Raw genomic sequence first — 17,611 nt, forward strand, 5'->3', positions numbered from 1 at the left:
ACCAGTAAATAAAGAGTACCTCTCACTTCATGTGGCAAAACCTATTGTGTGAGTACATGGGTATGACAGCTGGTGTCATGTACCATGTCAATTTCACAAGGATAGCTGCGGAAGTTGGGTTAGGTGGAAGTGAAATGGTAAGCCATCAGTGTCCAGTTATATAAAGGGCACCAAGGGCACTGTGCAAAGGCCCCCTCAAACCTATAGCTGTCCCCATGTGTAACTTACTATCTTGTATGTCCCACACTTTGGTTGTGTGTGCAGTCTAGCTCTAAACTTGTTTGAGGCATTATTGAATATTTTTAAATGTTTGCAAATGCTACCAATTTTGTATAGTGCACAAGTTCGTGGGAGAGGCTGTCTGAAGAGATCTGGCCCCTTTAGCCCTGCAGACATAGGTGGGATATCACTCCTTCTAATAGCGAACTTGGGTGGTGAGTGCTGACAGGATGGTAGCCAAAATAGGGCCACTGAGAAACTGAGGGTGCAATCCTGTGGGGGTAGGTGGCCGCCTCTGAACTCACCTATCCAATGCAGGGCAGGAGAAGCACAGAGGGGCTTGTTCCCTCCATGCTTCTCCTGCCCTGCATTTGCGGCTGGGCAGCCGATTTCGGCTGTTTAGCTGCGGGAAGGTGGAGCAGGGAAGGAGGCTGCCAGATGATACATAGGATGTGTCATACTGGCATTTCCACCTTCCCCACCCCAGAATGCCCCATTTTGGCCACTCTGCACTTCTCTTCCGAGCGCAAGGCTGAGCGTGGAGCGCAAGGCGAAGGGGGAGGTCTGTTCCCAGAAACCCACATATCTGATAGCCATCTAGCTGCTGACTAGTGGCCATAGGATTGCTTCCTCCAGGGAGGAATCAGAATACTCATTGGAACCCCAAGTTTTGCAGAAGTACCAAACATATTTTACAAAAAATCTAAGGGGGAAATCTGCCACACACACAGCCCCCAAGCCCCAGCCCAATAAGAACTGAGCATGCTTGGTAGCCATTGCATGAAGTGCCAGTTGAAAAATAGAGCAGGGTGGGAGTGGGGAGTGGAATGCCCAGCTTGGAGGAAATGGCTAGTTGGAACCCTGAACATGAGAACTTGTTTTAGAAGGGAGGATACACTGTAATGTTTTGTTCCAGGTCCCGCTATTTCTGTCTGTCTTCAGTTTTCTTCCTTGTTCAGGCTTTTGTGCCACCCTTCATTTCTTTCTCACTGGCCAATTTGTGTGGTTTTGGGCAACCCTGACCTTGCTGCTGCCTTGCTATGTGGCACAGATCCTCAGCTGTCACTGGTTTCTGGCAGATGGTCACAAATGTTGCTGGTCACTGGTGGTGATACATGTGCTGCAGCTTGGAGTTTGGAAGAGGTAAAGCAAACTTGGCCTGGAGTTCAACTAACACTGAAAGGGTTTGATACAGCACAGTGTTGATAAGTATGAGCCTCACTGCAGGATATGGGTAGCAATAAATGTTCAGTAAGATAGGTAAGGAAATAAAAATAGATAACAAACGGTTTTGGTTAGAAGATAAACCTTTCAAATTTGGGAAGCATAACTAGTGAATGGCAGCATTTGATTTGATTAGTCAGGATCTATCAAGTCGTTCTGCCTTACATCTATTACTTCCAATTGGCTACAATTTTATTTTTCTTGATAATTGGCAGATGTATGTAGTTGTGCTTTATTTAAGATGCATTTTATGAAACAAACTGAATATGATCACTTTAAGGGTGCACCCCTCAGATGTACTCTTTCCCTAAATTTTAGTTGAAAGCAATTTTGTTTGGAAGAGAACAAAGAGAAAGTTGGAGTGTTCATCTCCTTCCCTGCAGTGCCAGTTCTAGGGTTTTTTTTGGGGGGGGGGGTTGTTTGGACAAGATGCATTCAGTGGACCCCCACCCTGAGTGAGCCCATCTTCTCCTTGCTGCTTTCACTGCTGCACATTCACTTGCCTTCTCACTTTGGGCCCAATCCGTACAACTGCTCAGAGAGAGGGCAAATCAAGTGGAGCCTGTGGGTCTTTCTCTTTGTTCCCTCAAACTTGCTCAGAGGGGACAAGTGAACAGGCATTGACAGCAAGGAGGAGGGAAAGCAGGGACACGGAGCTCCAAGGGTTGCCAGTGGGCCGCTTGTTTGGGTGTGGGCCTTGGCAGGTGCCCTTCCACCCCATCCAGAGGAAAGTTCTGAGCAAAACCTGAGACTCTTGAGGCACAGATACTTCTCAATAATTTGGCAGCACCTCCAGATGCCTCCCTTCTTGTGGCCAAGAAGATAGCAGCTAGGTGGTTCCTCCATTTTTGTGCAGCCAAAATGCAGGAGGAGGAGTGCTGCTCCCACCCAGAAGAAAATCTGGGATTCTGGGATTATAATGCCTGTCCTGAAATGAGACGTGAATGTCCCAATCCAGTTTAGGTGCATATGCATGTTTCCATGTGTGTACCCTTAACTGGAGGAGGAACTCTGCATGCAGTATTTTTCTTCAGTCCAGATGGAGGGAGTGTACTTGGATAGCTCTGTTGAACAAAATAAGTAATATCTGCAAGTGTTTAGGAGAGAGAACAGGGGGAGGGGAGGGGAGGACTGCATTTTGTTCTCTTCTTCCTTGCAAACAGCTGTTTGGCACTATTTCTGATTATCTGACCTATGTTATGTGTGCAACCACAGGGTGGTATGTATGCGTGTAGCTAGGCTGGGGCCACTGAATTTATTTCACACCTGTTCCCAATCTTGTACCATCTGGAGGTTCCAGGCTGAACATTGTTTCAGCAGGCCCTAAAAATTGGAGTTTCCCACTTTCCAGAGCCAGGGGTATTGGAAGAAGAATGAGACCATATGTTGATTCTCAGATATTGCTTATATCATGGCAACACCAACAGAACTGTTGGCAGCCCAACATGTTGTATTGAATCACTTAATACTTTCACTGGCATTTCATCTTGCAGTGATAGTGTAACATGCCAGCAGTGTCAAAGCCCATGTCATATCTTGTGAGGTTACATGACTATAGAAGATAGCATGCCTTGTTCATTCCAGGAGAGAAGAAACATCCAGGAAGCAATCTATTAAGGGGTTGTAGAGAGCATTGGAGAGAGAGGCAGAAGCCTCGGTGACACAAAAGATTTAGAGGGCAAAAAAACAGGAAAGGAGGCAAAAGCTCTTTAGAGGAGTTACAGTGTGGGTAATAAAATGCCTCTGCAACCGGAAATACAGGGCAAGTAGTAGAGAAAGGAGAGGCATCCCCAACATGTCATCCACCTTCCCCAGGGACACCTCCTGCTTTGTCTCAGTCACACGTTTTCCTATCTACACCTGAAAAATTATTGTGCTTCAGTTGTGTTCTTTCCTGACTTAATGGATTTTCTGCAATAAGATGGGAGAAGCTGGAGGAAAGCACAGGAGGATTACAGGAGCATGATGATATTGTGTGGACCTCAGTGGTATGGGGATTTGGAAAATTTTGTATTTCCAGGAAAATTTCCAATGCAAATTAGGTTAATATGCATATGGTCATTTGCATAGGAAAATTTTCAGTTTGCATCAGAATATGTTCTGATGCTCTAGCACAGGGGTGGGAAACATTTATTTATTTATTTATTTATTTATTTATTTATTTCTATACCACCCAATAGCCGAAGCTCTCTGGGCGGTTCACAAAAATTAAAGCCAAACAGCATACAACTTGTGGCCCTCCAGATGTTTTGGCCTCCAACTCCCATCATCCTTCACCATTGGCTATGCTGGCTAGCCAATGTAGGCCAAAACATCTGGAGGGCCACAAGTTGCCCACCCCTGTGCTAGAGAGATCTAATGTAACATGTTTATTTTACTTCTGTTTTGTAACCAACAAAGTAAAAAACCAAAACTACCCATGTTAATTTTTTGTCCGAATACACCACAAGTATTTGTCCTGAAATATCTGAGGGGGGAAATAGAGCCAGTGTGGAGTAGTGGCTAGAGTGTTGGGCTGGGACTGGGGAGACGTGGGTTCTAGTCCCCTTTGGCCCTGAAGCTCACTGGATGAGTCTGGGCCAGTCAGTGACTTCCAGCCTAGCCAACTCACAGCATTGTGAGGATAAAATGGCGAGGAGCGTCATGTACACCATTGGACTCCTTGGAGGAAAGGTGGGATATAGATGTAACAAATAAAGCACACTTAATGTGATTTAAACATTATGTAGACATTTTTGTTGGGATAACTGTAAAACGTTTAAAGACAATAGCATGTCCTTGCCTTGTTTAAAGGAAGCTATATTTGTAGATAAGGGAAACTGCCAAAATACAGAGTCAGACAATATCTGTTTTAGGACTAACCGAAATGTCACAAAATAGTCAGCAAGCTTTCAAGTTTTCCATAACCCAACATCAGGCTGATTGTTAAACAAAGCAGGGGATAGGGGGTGAGAGAGAAATATTTGAGCCACAGAAGTCTGCATTTAGTCACAGTATTGAGATGTAGTGTAAGAGGAAATTGAAGACTTAATTGGACGCTTATCTAATGGGCGCTATGCAGGTTTCAGGTTGTCCCTAGGGACAAAGGCACACACAATGGCTGATCCCTGCTTTTGCAAATATAAAATCCAACAGTTACTCAGATCTGTCTCTACCTTTGTTAGATAGAGAACAGAAGTAAAGAGAAACGGTAGTTTTTATTTGGCCAAAGCTGGAAATTAATTTTAGGGGCTGTACTAGAAAAGAAAAACCAGTATATGCTCAACTGGGTAGCATAGGGCAGAATCGAATGGGGTGCTTCTGCCCCCGCCCATTCTCTTGCACCATAGCAACCTGAAATGCTTTTTTCAGCAAAGAGTCAGGTTGGCAGAGCTTGTATAAGGGAGCTCTGCCGACCTGCTTCCTTCCAGCAGCAAGCGTTTCTTCTTGTTTGGGGTCTTCCTCTAGGAAGCGCTAAATCTCCCTTGCATAAGCATTGGGTCCTGCTTGCGCACTAGAATTGGTGGGACCCACCACTTGCAAAAGGGAATCAGTGGGATGGAAAGGAATCAGCGGGGGCGTAAGATTGTTGGATTGGATTCTGCCTGTTATGTAGTGGTAGGATGAAATTTACGCTCAAAAAGTAAAGCCCATTTTCTGGCGGTAGAAAATAATCTTTCCCCATTCTAGGTCCTGCTCCAGATCCCAGGACATATAGATACAGGCAGTCTTTCAGGTATCCTGGCCCTAACCCATGAAGGGCCTTTAAGGTCAAAACCAGCTCTTTGCACCTAGCAATGGACTGGGAGCCAGTATAGTTGACGTAGCACCGGTGTAATATAATCATAAAAGTTCTAACCTAGCTGTAAGAAGTGCATGGTGGGAACATAAAATGTTGCTGACTTTCTGGTCAGAGGATAGGGCTTCAAGGTAGCTCCTGAATACAAATGAAAAATTCTGCAGCAGGTCCCATTAGCAAGTTTGGGAATGAGGGCTTTCTAATAATATGTGCTGCTGCTGTTTACAGTACTATTACAATTGAGCTTCATAACCCCTGCTCCAAAACGGCTTGAGCCTGTTGACCAGACTGTATTTGGGTTTGCATTGAACTCTTCCCCATGCCCCCCAATTTCCATCTCAGGTACTGGAATGCTCTATGGTCAGCTCTAAAGGCAGGAGGAATTTCTGGCACAGTGCTCCATGATATCCTAATGAGCAAACTAGCTCAAAGTGGGCTAGATGAAAGAATGATCAGGTGGATCCACAGTTGGCTACAGAATTGGACTCAAAGAGTGCTTATCAATGGGATATTCTCAAACTGGGGAGAGGTAACGAGTGGGGTACCGCAGGGCTCAGTCCTGGGCCCAGTGCTCTTCAACATTGTTAATAATGACTTGGAGGAGGAGGTGCAGGAAATGCTGATCAGATTTGCAGATGACACAACATTGGGCGGGATAGCTAATACCTTGGAAGACAGAAACAAAATTCAAAGTGATCTTGATAGACTGGAGTGCTGGGCAGAAAACAACAGAATGATATTTAATAGGGATAAATGCCAAGTTCTGCACCTAGGAAAAAGAAACCAAATGCACAGTTACAAGATGGGGGATATATGGCTCAACAATACTACAAGCGAGAAGGATCTTGGAATTGTTGTCGATCACAAGCTGAATATGAGCCAACAATGTGATGTGGGTGCAAAAAAGGCCAATGCTATTTTGAGCTGCATTGATAGAAGCCTAGCTTCCAAATCATATGAAGTATTAGTTCCCCTCTACTCAGCACTGGTTAGGCCTCATCTGGAGTACTGTCTGCAGTTCTGGGCACCACACTTTAAGAAGGATGCAGACAAACTGGAGAGGGTTCAGAGGAGGGCAACAAAGATGATCAGGGGACTGGAAATGAAGCCCTAGGAAGAGAGACTGAAAGAACTGGGCATGTTTAGCCTTGAGAAGAGTAGACTGAGGGGAGATATGATAGCGTTCTTCAAGTACTTGAAAGGTTGTCACAGAGAGGAAGGCCAGAATCTCTTCTCGATCATCCCAGAATGCAGGACATGGAATAATGGAAGCCAGAATCCAGGAACATCAGGAAAGAGCTTCATATGCAGCAGGATGACCTTGCCGTCCTGAAACTCCTGGAAGCCCTGTTGCAGACACTGCCCGTCCTCCTCTTACAGGCATATGCTTGTGATGGAAGCCAAAGGTGTTGTTTCAGATGAGTGCCCTGTTTTTGAACATAAAACAGTGTACTGCTCTGTAGACAGAATTTTTAAATCAGTCTTACAACCCAATCCCATGCACGTTTCCTGAACTTAGTGGAACTTACTTGCAAGCAAGCATACATAGGATTGCAGCCATAGTCCTTATTGAATTTCTTACAGTGCAATTCTATGCATATTTACTCAGAAGTAGGTCTCATTGAGTTCAGTTTAGCTTACTCCCAGGTCAGGGTGCATAAGACTGCAGCCTTAGTGGCTCCTCTAAATAAAATACTCTCAAAGTAACTTGTCATAAAAAGGTTCAACATCAAGCACACTTTAATTGACCATGGAATTAACAAATCTAAAACAGTAAAGCAATTACGCTCCTGAAAACAGTATCACGTAATACTTATTATTAGGGGATGCGGATATAATGCATGTTGTTACAGGAAATAAAGTCACGATGAAATACTCCTGAAGGGAAGATGGATGTAATATCTGAAGAGTAGTCTTAGTGGGCATTTCATCCATGGTGTGAGCCTACAGACAGTATACCAGCAAGTTGAAAAATGGTTTAGCTGTCAGTCCTGCCATGGTTCAGGTAGACTATCCACCTTAAAATGTTTTCTGTTTATGCATTTGTTGTTGTTGGGGTTTTTTAAAGCTTACATTTTTAAAAGCATTTGCAAGACTGATTTGGAGATAGGAGGCTAGTGACCTCACAAGTGCTAGCCAATTGGGAAAGACTGAAGGCAAAAGGAGAAGGGGATGGCAGAGGATGAGATGGCTAGATAGCATCACCGATGCAATGAATATGGACTTGAGCACGCTCCGGGAGAGAGCGGAGGACAGGAAGGCCTGGCGTGCTATGGTCCATGGGGTCACGAAGAGTCGGACACGACTTAACGACTGAACAACAACATGCAAATTTGCAGAACCCGTTTTTCAGAGCTCAGTTTTCCAGTTTTTTGGCAAAGAGTGGGGCTTGTTTGCAGTCCCAACAAGCCCCACTGCTTTAAAAGTTATGCCTTTTTAAAAAAACTGTCAGCGAAGGAATGTACTAACTAGAACCGGCACGATATTTTGCCATTTCTGCTACATAAAAGAGGCACATCTGATGGTATTTTGTTTCCCCTCCATTTCTCGGCTTGAGTGCTGGTATGAGCCTGCTCTCCCTTTCCTGGTCTCTGGTCTCTTATAGACACTTTATGTGTTTTATAAAACCAGGTCATCTGTCTATGCCTGGAGCTGCCCTTCTCTGCCAGTTACTATGGAGGACTGGAATGACAGGAGCCAGGGTCATGACCTTGGTCCTTTTTGCAAGGGTTTATTGACTTTGGGTTTTTGTTACTGCAGGTAAGATCAATATTCCAATAAACATGAGTGGGCCAAATGTTCTTTCATGCTCATGTGTGTCCAACGATACCCCTTATAGGGGAGACTTTCTGCCAAATTCTTTGCTGTATATATATCCAGAACCTCTAAGCTGGGTGTGGGGAAAAGACTGATGTTCTGGTGCTGCAATTAGCAGCATGGGGACAGCAATCTTCACTAGGATTGCTCAGGGGACTAGAGGCTTTAATGGCCCCCTGCTCCTGCAATTTGGATGCAGCTAAGGATGCTGTTTTGTGCTGCTTTCAGGTTGCATTGGGATTGATGCAGTGGGGAAGCTGTATGTGTGTGAGAGAGAATGAATGGAAGAGGAATGAATGAATGGTAGAGAAAGAAAGAGAAAGCAAAAGGGTGATCTCTCCCACTCTCGGCTTTATCTCCACCCACTTCTGGCAGTACTTTCCCATGTGAGAACGTAGTCCTTGCCCCTGAAATAGTTGCCCACCACTGTTATGAAGGCATGTTCCAAATTGTAGATGTCTCAAAATCTTTGGAAAAGGCCAATGAAGGCTATACGTGGTATAGGTACATAAAATTAATGTCCTGGAAAAGATCTGAACGGCTATTCATAGAGCTGGGAATATAAAATCTGGTGAGGTGTCAATATCAGTCTTCTTCAGTAATACTGTGCATCTGGGAAACCCTAGTTTTGTGGAAAATATAGAATCTTGTGTGCTGAGTTTCCCTCTGATGTGCTGAGTCGCCTCTCTTTTGATTTTAGCAGAGAGAATGTGTATTGGATCCATACTTAGTCATTCTTAGAGGAGTCCCATTAAAATCCATGGGACTTAAGTTAGTCACATTGATTTCACTGCATCTCCTTTCTCTAAGCATGACTAAGTCTGGATCCAACCCTCTGTGATTTATTTATGCCTTATTCTTCATGGGGGTTCTACAGGGAATGATGAGTTTCTGCCAGCTTGTAATTGATGATCCGGCATTTTTTGTTTTTTAATAAACAAGTACTCTTTGTCCTTTTATATTACCATCCTAAACATGATTACATATAAGTAGTAGTGGATTTCCTGCATGAGCAGGAGGTTGGACTAGATGACCTTTGATGGTCCTTTCTAACTAAAATCACTGGGACTTGCTTCTGAGCAATGGTAGGTAGGATTGGACTATTAAGGTGTCTCTGAATCTTTGGGTATTATTATTATTATTACTTTATTACATTTATATCCTACCCTTCCTCCAAATTAGCTAAGGTTGTACATCTCGACAACTCTGTGAGGCAGACTAGGCTGAGAGATAGTGACTGGCCTGTGTTCTCATGGCATAATGGGGATTTAGCAGCAGGTTTCCCTGATCAAAGTCCAAGAATCTGTCCACTACAGCACATTTGATTAAGCACTGAACACATGAGAAGTGTTAGGTTTTGAATAACTGTTTTTATAATAATGATGATGATGATGATGTAATTTTTCGTTACCATTTTTTACATTGAACAAAACATCCAATATGATATATAGAACACTGTCATATAAGAAATAAGACAAGAAAAGTGTATCATTGCTGCCCAGTTAGGGCCAATGCTGTAACACTCACAAAATGAAAACATCCTGCGTATTTAAGTACAAGGAGGAAAAGAAAAGTTGCTGATTGATGTGAAGAAGTAAAACAACTTTGTATGGTGCTAACATAAGTCATTATACAGTATTTAAAACCTCCTATCTTACGTTTTCATATAACTTTAATCGATTCAGGTATCTAACAGCATCTGCCAATGCTTTAAACTATCTCTGTCTGATTTTAACCCATCCCATATAAAAGCTTTAATACTTTTTGCTGAATTTTTCTCAGCCATTCCTCTAACAAAAGAAAGCTTTTTTGTTTCCAATATGAGGCAATTGATATATGTGCAATAAGCAGCATATTACCAATAACTTTACAATCCTGTTTCCTCTCCATAACATGTTTAGCCTTCCCTAATAACAGAAACAGCAGGTCCAAGAGAAAATTTCCAAAGTCCATATCAGCATAATACCCTTCTTGGGCAACTCAACTGTCACAACATTGTGCAAGCGTTCAAGTTCTCCAGAACTCTTCATCAGGCAAGGCATTCGATTATAGTCTTAAGATGGAAAGTGGGAGGGGGGTCAAATGAGGCCCTATCAGGTACAGAGATGGTTTCAGGTTGCACATGAGACCCAAGATTTGTTGGAAAGAAGAAACAAACAATATTTGAATCCTCATTTTTGAAAATATAAAATCCAGCTTTTACTCAAAAACCAGCTCTATCCTTATGTGAAACCCGCAAATTCCTTGGTAGTATAAAACAGAAGCAGAAAACCAAGCTGAAGATCATTTTAAATGGTGTAAAGGTACAAAAAAAGTAAATGGGCGCCAAGTTGGGTAATTTTATCTAGTAGTTGCAGGGAATGTACCCTTGCAGAATAAAGTCCCACCCCGGTGGTATAAGATCACCTTCCTCCAGTATAGGATCCCACTATTGAATGGCTAAATTGGTATTCTCTGGGTCACACAAAGCAATTCTGTTCCAGTGTTTAAATTATTATTGTTATTGTTATATTTTTCCAGAAGACTACTGTATGTTTACACATCAGTATGTTTGATTCTCACTCTGTTCTCACCAAAAATACTGCCAATGTAAGAACTTAAAAAAAATATATAGCCAAAGAAGAAGGAGCAATAATTGGTGAAGGACATTAAGGGGGACAAAGATTTTCAGTTTTTAATAGGATGATGACTAAACATTAGTCTAAGCCCCTAATGGAGCAGTGAGTCTGCCGTCATTTGTCGTTGTACAGATAAAAGTATAGATATGTGTTAGTCAAGGATGTTTTAATTGTTGCCTTGATAAAAGATATGTTGGAGGAAAATCAGTAAACTTAAAAATGACCTCCTGCGAGGTATTCATGCCCTCTGCAGTAGGCTTTGTATGTTTTACTGTCTGCTTTCCCTCGGTGTCCACTGGTTGGCAATGTCCTGGGTTGTGGCTCAGCAGACAGAAGACATCTTTGGAAATCCCTGCCATTGGAGATTATTTAACTTTCTCGCAGGAGCTGTATACATCTTTTGCTACATCGGCTTTCAAGAAGGTCCCTCTTGTTCTACAGTGGCTGTGTTTTACATAGTAAGTTTTAACATTTTAACTTTGCTGTTGATAGTTCTATGTTCCCTTGTGATGAAATAGGCGAAAAGCAAGCAAAAGGGATACTTATCTCATTGAGGGCGCATCTTGTATGGTTTGTACCCTGTAAACACAGCATGTTGCCAGTTAAGTGGTGGGAAACTATGCCAAACTCTTGTGAGTGCGCAGCATGAATATTGTAGAACTGGAAATGAGTAATTAAAATATTCAGATTCCTGAGCCAGGAAGTGGAACTTGCCTCTGATTCACAGAAGGAGAGAGGCTTTGATATCAAATGTTCATAGATGGTAGCAACTCTCAGATGTCTGTGAGATGGAGCACTGCTTATAGCTATAAGGATCATCTGTGCTTTGGAATCTTTGCTAATAAAGTAACATCAGAAATGGAAGACATGCATCTTTCTAGCAGTCAGTGATCTATGATTATTTTTTTGCTGTGACAGACTAACACAGCTACCCCTCTGGAAAATGTGCTGTAGAGTTGATTTTTGCAAATGGTGGGATATATCCTCCCCACACCCCTTTACTTCAGACAAGATTTTAATCGGAAGGATTTGGAAGCGCAAATTATTGTAAGCCATGCCTGCATCAGTGCTGAGTCACCATGTAAGATGACTTTCTACAGCTAGCTTGCAACCGAAGACAAGATAGTAGCAGGTGGAAGAGGGAGAATAACCTGTGGATTAGGTTTCAGATGTGGGAACTTTGAGGTTAAAGAAAAAGGGGACTAAGTGGAAAACTGGTACCAGTGTGTGCTTAACATACTGTTTTCTGGTGTTAGTACATATTGAATGCTGAAGTGAGCTAAGTATTTCCAGAGCAATGTGGCAGTAAGGTGAGGGGAAGGCTTGAAACTGAAGCGTTCCTATACTCAATTTTTTTAAAAGCATCAAGAGTCACATACCTTCCAACTGTATCCTTTGTGATATCCTATCTTGCTTCTGTGCCTTTAAATGACATATGTTCAGTACATCTGACTAATCCTAAGGCTGCCAACTTTTTACAGGACCTACTCCTGTGGCTTTAGCAGTAGCCTGATATGCAGAAATTTAGTAGATGAAGGTTTTCCTGGCATGGAAATAAGTGGTAGGGAATAGCTTCCATTGCTAAAGGTCAGGCTGCTAATGGCACAGAACTAAGGTCAGTAAAAATGTGCCACTGTTAATTAATCTTATTCCATCCACAAGTGCTCAGGTTGGTTTATAGCCAGATTTCCCCTATATAACATATTCCTTGGGTTGTAGCAGGCATTACTGGCTCCAGTTTTTGGAGGGTTGGGGTTTAGATAAGACACCCACAAAGAAGCCCACCTCCTCCTGCATAGTGTTGCCATTGCCCATTTGCTCACCTTCTTCCTCTGGGCCCAATCCCACTAGCTTCTTAGAGGGTGGGGTAGGGGTGGGTGGGAGACAAGAGGGACTGCTGTTTTTTCTCCTTGCTCCTGCTACTGCGTGCTCACTCATTGAAGGCAGGTGAATAGGCAATGACAACAAATGAGTAGAAGCAGGGCCAGAAAACGTCAGAGGTTGGCAGTGTTCTGCTTCCTAAGGAATGGGTTTGTGCAGGTACCTAATGATGTCAACCTGTGATGCCAGCAAAAGGCAATCTCTTTAAATTCCCTGCTTAGACTGCCTCCCAGGCCAAATCCAGCACTCAATGGCATGTAGAGTCTTGTGCATTGACTTCCATGCAGAAGGGTTGCACTTAACTTTTGTTTTTTTAAAAACCATTTAAAAAGTGTGTTGTATGGTAACAAAATAATATTCTCCCGGAGAGCGCAGGACTCTCCGGGAGAGTCCTGCGCTCTCTCCTGGAGCGTGCTCAAGTTCATATTCATTGCATCGGTGATGCTATCTAGCCATCTCATCCTCTGCCGTCCCCTTCTCCTTTTGCCTTCAGTCTTTCCCAGCATCAGGGTCTTTTCCAGGGAGTTTTCTCTTCGCATTAGGTGGCCAAAATATTGGAGCTTCAGCTTCATTATCTGTCCTTCCAATGAGCACTCAGGGTTGATTTCCTTTAGGATGGACTGATTTGACCTCCTTGCAGTCCAGGGCACTCGTAAGAGTCTTCTCCAGCACCACAGTTCGAAAGCATCAATTCTTCGGCGCTCAGCCTTCCTTATAGTCCAGCTCTCACAGCCATACATTACTACTGGGAAAACCATAGCTTTGATTAGATGGACCTTTGTCGGCAAGGTGATGTCTCTGCTTCTTACTATGCTGTCTAGGTTGGCCATAGCTTTCCTCCCAAGGAGCAAGCGTCTTTTAATTTCATGGCTACAGTCACCGTCTGCGGTGATCTTGGAGCCCAAGAAAGTAAAATCTGTCACTGCTTCCATTTCTTCCCCTTCTATATGCCAGGAAGTGATGGGGCCAGATGCCATGATCTTCGTTTTTTTAATGTTGAGTTTCAAACCAGCTTTTGCACTCTCCTCTTTCACCCTCAACAAGAGGCTCTTGAGATCCTCTTCGCTTTCTGCCATTAGGGTGGTATCATCTGCATATCGGAGGTTGTTGATAATTCTCCCAGCAATCTTAATTCCGACCTCTGATTCATCCAACGTGGCATTTCTCATGATGTACTCTGCATATAAGTTAAATAAGCAGGGTGACAATATGCAGCCTTGTCGTACTCCTTTCCCAATTTTGAACCAATCGGTTGTTCCATGTCTGGTTCTTACTGTTGCTTCTTGACCCCCGTACAGGTTTCTCAGGAGACAGGTAAGGTGGTCTGGTACTCCCATCACTTTAAGAATTTGCCACAGTTTGTTGTGTTCCACACAATCAAAGGCTTTAGCGTAGTCAATGAAGCAGAAATAGATGTTTTTCTGGAATTCTCTTGCTTTCTCCATGATGCAGCGAATGTTGGCGATTTGATCTCTAGTTCCTCTGCCTCTTCGAAACCCAGCTTGTACTTCCAGTAGTTCTCGGTTCGCATACTGCTGAAGTCTAGCTTGTAGGATTTTGAGCATCACCTTGCTGGCATGTGAAATGAGCGCAATTGTGCGGTAGTTTGAACACTCTTTGGTGTTGCCCTTCTTTGGAATTGGAATGTAAACTGACCTTTTCCAGTCTTGTGGCCATTGTTGAGTGTTCCAGATTTGTTGACATATTGAATGCAGCACTTTAACAGCATCATCTTTTAGGATTTTAAATAGTTCGGCTGGAATACTGTCATCTCCGCTAGCTTTGTTGTTACTAATGCTTCCTAAGGCCCACTTGACTTCACTCTCTAGGATGTCCGGCTCAAGTTCAGTGACCGCACTATCATGGCTATCAGGGACATTCAGATCTTTCCTGTATAGTTCTTCTGTGTATTCTTGCCACCTCTTCTTAATCTCATCTGCTTCTGTTAGGTCCCTGCCTTCTTTGTCCTTGATCATGCCCGTCTTTGCACAAAACGTTCCCTTGAGATCTCCAATTTTCTTGAAGAGATCTCTAGTCTTTCCCATTCTGTTGTTTTCCTCGATTTCTTTGCATTGTTCATTTAAGAAGGCCTTCTTGTCTCTCCTTGCTATTCTCTGGAACTCTGCGTTCAGTTGGGTATATCTTCCCCTTTCTCCCTTGCTTTTCGCTTCCCTTCTTTCGTGAGCTACTTGTAAAGCCTCATCAGACAGCCACTTTGCTTTCTTTCATTTCTTTTTCTTTGGGATGGATTTTGTTGCTGCCTCCTGAACAATGTTACGGACCTCCGTCCATAGTTCCTCAGGCACTCTGTCTATCAGGTCTAATCCCTGAAATCTATTCCTCACCTCCACTGTATATTCATCAGGGATATGATTTAGGTCATACCTGAACGGTTTAGTGGTTTTCCCGACGTTCTTCAATTTAAGACGAAATTTTGCAAGAAGCAGCTCATGATCTGAGCCACAGTCAGCTCCAGGTCTTGTTTTTACTGACTGTATGGAGCTTCTCCATCTTTGGCTGCAAAGGACATAATCAATCTGATTTCGATATTGACCATCTGGTGACATCCATGTGTAGAGTCGCCTCTTGTGCTGTTGGAAAAGAGTGTTTGCTATGATCAGCATGTTCTCTTGGCAAAACTCTATTAGCTTTTGTCCTGCTTCATTTTGTACACCAAGGCCATGCCTGCCTGTTATCCCGGTGATTTCTTGATTTCCTACTTTAGCATTCCAATCCCCTATGATGAAGAGGACATCTTTTTTTGGTGTTAGTTCTAGAAGGTGTTGTAGGTCTTCATAGAACCGATCAACCTCAGCTTCTTCGGCCTCAGTGGTTGGGGCACAGACTTGAATTACTGTGATGTTGAATGGTTTGACTTGGATTCGTACTGAGATCATTCTATCATTTTTAAGATTGTACCCCAGTACTGCTTTTCCCACCCTTTTGTTGACTATGAGTGCTACTCCATTTCTTCTAAGGGATTCTTGCCCACAATAGTAGATATGATGGTCACCTGAATTAAATTCGCCCATGCCTGTCCATTTTAGTTCGCTGATTCCCAAGATGTCGATGTTCAATCTTGCCATCTCATGTTTGACCACCTCCAGCTTACCTTGATTCATTGATCTGACATTCCAGGTTCCTAAACAATATTGTTCTTTACAGCATCGGATTTTCTTTTCACCACCAGACACATCCACAGCTGAGTGTCCTTTCGGGTTTGGCCCAGCCGCTTCACTCTTTCTGGCGCTACTTGGAAATACCCTCTGCTCTTCCCCAGTAGCATATTGGACACCTTCCGACCTGAGGGGCTCATCTTCCGGCGTCATCTCTTTTAGCCTTGTGATACGTTCCATGGGGTTTTCTTGGCAAGGATACTGGAGTGGGTTGCCATTTCCTTCTCCAGTGGACCACATTTTGTCAGAACTCTCTGCCATGACCTGTCCGTCTTGGGTGGCCCTGCACGGCATAGCTTATGGCTTCACTGAGTTACGCAGGCCCCTTCGCCACAACAAGGCAGTGATCCATGAAGGGGATCTAAATGGATTACATTCCACTAACTTACCACAAGCACATTCTGAGTTCAGACTTGAAATGCGTATAAGCACAAGGGCATATAAACTGGCCTTCATTACATTTGGGAAATGAGCCATTTGCTACTTTTTTGGTGGTGATTCACTGTGGCGCAGTTTTTGAACATTAAGCCTAAGTGGTGATAGGGCATCCAGGGTATCTCTAATTTTTGTAGCATTGTCCCATAGCAAGATATATTAATACAACTTTGTGTCTCTTAAATTTCAGGCTCAGCAGCTAGGATCACTTACTACAGCTTATACAACTCAGATCTACAGAAATCTGGCAGCGTTTCTTGAAAAGGTCATGTAATGTATTATCTAAGAACAAAAAAACCCCTGAGAACCTAACCATCCAGAATACTGCCATTTCAGGTTTGGAAAGCATTGAAGCTTCAAGTGTCATACAACCTTTGGAAATGCCCAATAACGCTTTCTTGGTAGAACTTGGGGCTTCTGGTGATGACAAGGACCAGTGGGAAAATCAGCATCATGGGCTCTTGACAAAACTGGCCATGAACACCGGAAGTATCACTAAAATAAATACTGCTTTTGGAGAAAGTTATAATGGCGACTCCTGTATATATATCCTGTAGCATGATTAAAAAATATATCCTGTAGCAATGATTAAAAAAAACACAGCAACTATCTGCCAGTCACCAAACTTGGTCCCAGAAAAAAACTGATCTTTTCTACAAAGGGGAGATTCCCTGTCAGTCCACAATCCAAAGTGAGCCAACAGAGATTCCTTGCAGAAGAGAATAAAGTTGTAGATAACTTGAGTAGGAGTGCAAAAACGCTGTGGTATCACTTTGCCAACAGGCAAACTTGTCACTGTGGCAAGCACACCTGAAGAATTCAACCCAATCCAACAAGTTCTATCAGTTGGCACTGACTTGGCGAGCACGTATGAATGTTGCCCTGACAAACAGAGAAGCATACCAGTTGCAGTTAGCCAAGAAGTACATTTGAAAACAGAAGGAAAGCAACAGATGCAGATATGCACAAGTTACATTGTGTACTTCATTGCCAGTGGAGTGGGGGCTGCTACTCCAGACGCAGAAGGCAAAATGGCAGCAGGATGTATGAGAAATATCGTAGAACCTGTAGATAATCCCACGAGCAGCTCCATAGACGATGGCCAGTTAAATAAAAAAAGGATTCCTGCTCACTGGCACCAACGTAAGTCCAGTACTGGCAATAAGCGCAAAAGACTGCCTTGGAAAGAGTCCCCATTTCCATACCCTAGCATCACCTAAACTTTCAACTCAGGAAGGAATGTTGAGGGTGCATCGTAACTCTTCAAATGCCAACCTTCATGGGACCGGGTTGCTATACTTAAAGGAAAGGGGAGAACAGTAGAAGAATCATGCCTCACATCCATCCCAAAGCTGACTCCATGAGCCAAGGCTATAAATTGCGAGAAGGTCAAAAGTAAGGACAAATCTTCTGTGGAAGCCATAATAATTGAGTGATGCTAGGAGTCTACTGGCCAGCACCAA

The 17,611-nt window shown here is 43.2% G+C and overlaps 1 protein-coding gene across 1 annotated transcript; it reads left to right on the forward strand.

Moving 5' to 3' along the window:
• The first annotated feature begins 56 nt into the window (after positions 1 to 56).
• XKR5 (XK related 5) lies at positions 57 to 16,484 on the forward strand. The gene is given in 6 exon segments (XM_084808679.1): positions 57 to 60; positions 1,092 to 1,363; positions 6,494 to 6,609; positions 7,749 to 7,981; positions 11,041 to 11,114; positions 16,339 to 16,484. Coding segments are annotated over 6 exon segments (783 nt in total). The 3' UTR covers positions 16,423 to 16,484.
• The last annotated feature ends 1,127 nt before the right edge of the window (positions 16,485 to 17,611 follow it).

Source organism: Heloderma suspectum, chromosome 1 (assembly GCF_057233095.1).
Source record: "Heloderma suspectum isolate Gila_16-S chromosome 1, 16-S_ref, whole genome shotgun sequence".
NCBI classification, from domain to species: Eukaryota; Metazoa; Chordata; class Lepidosauria; order Squamata; family Helodermatidae; genus Heloderma; species Heloderma suspectum.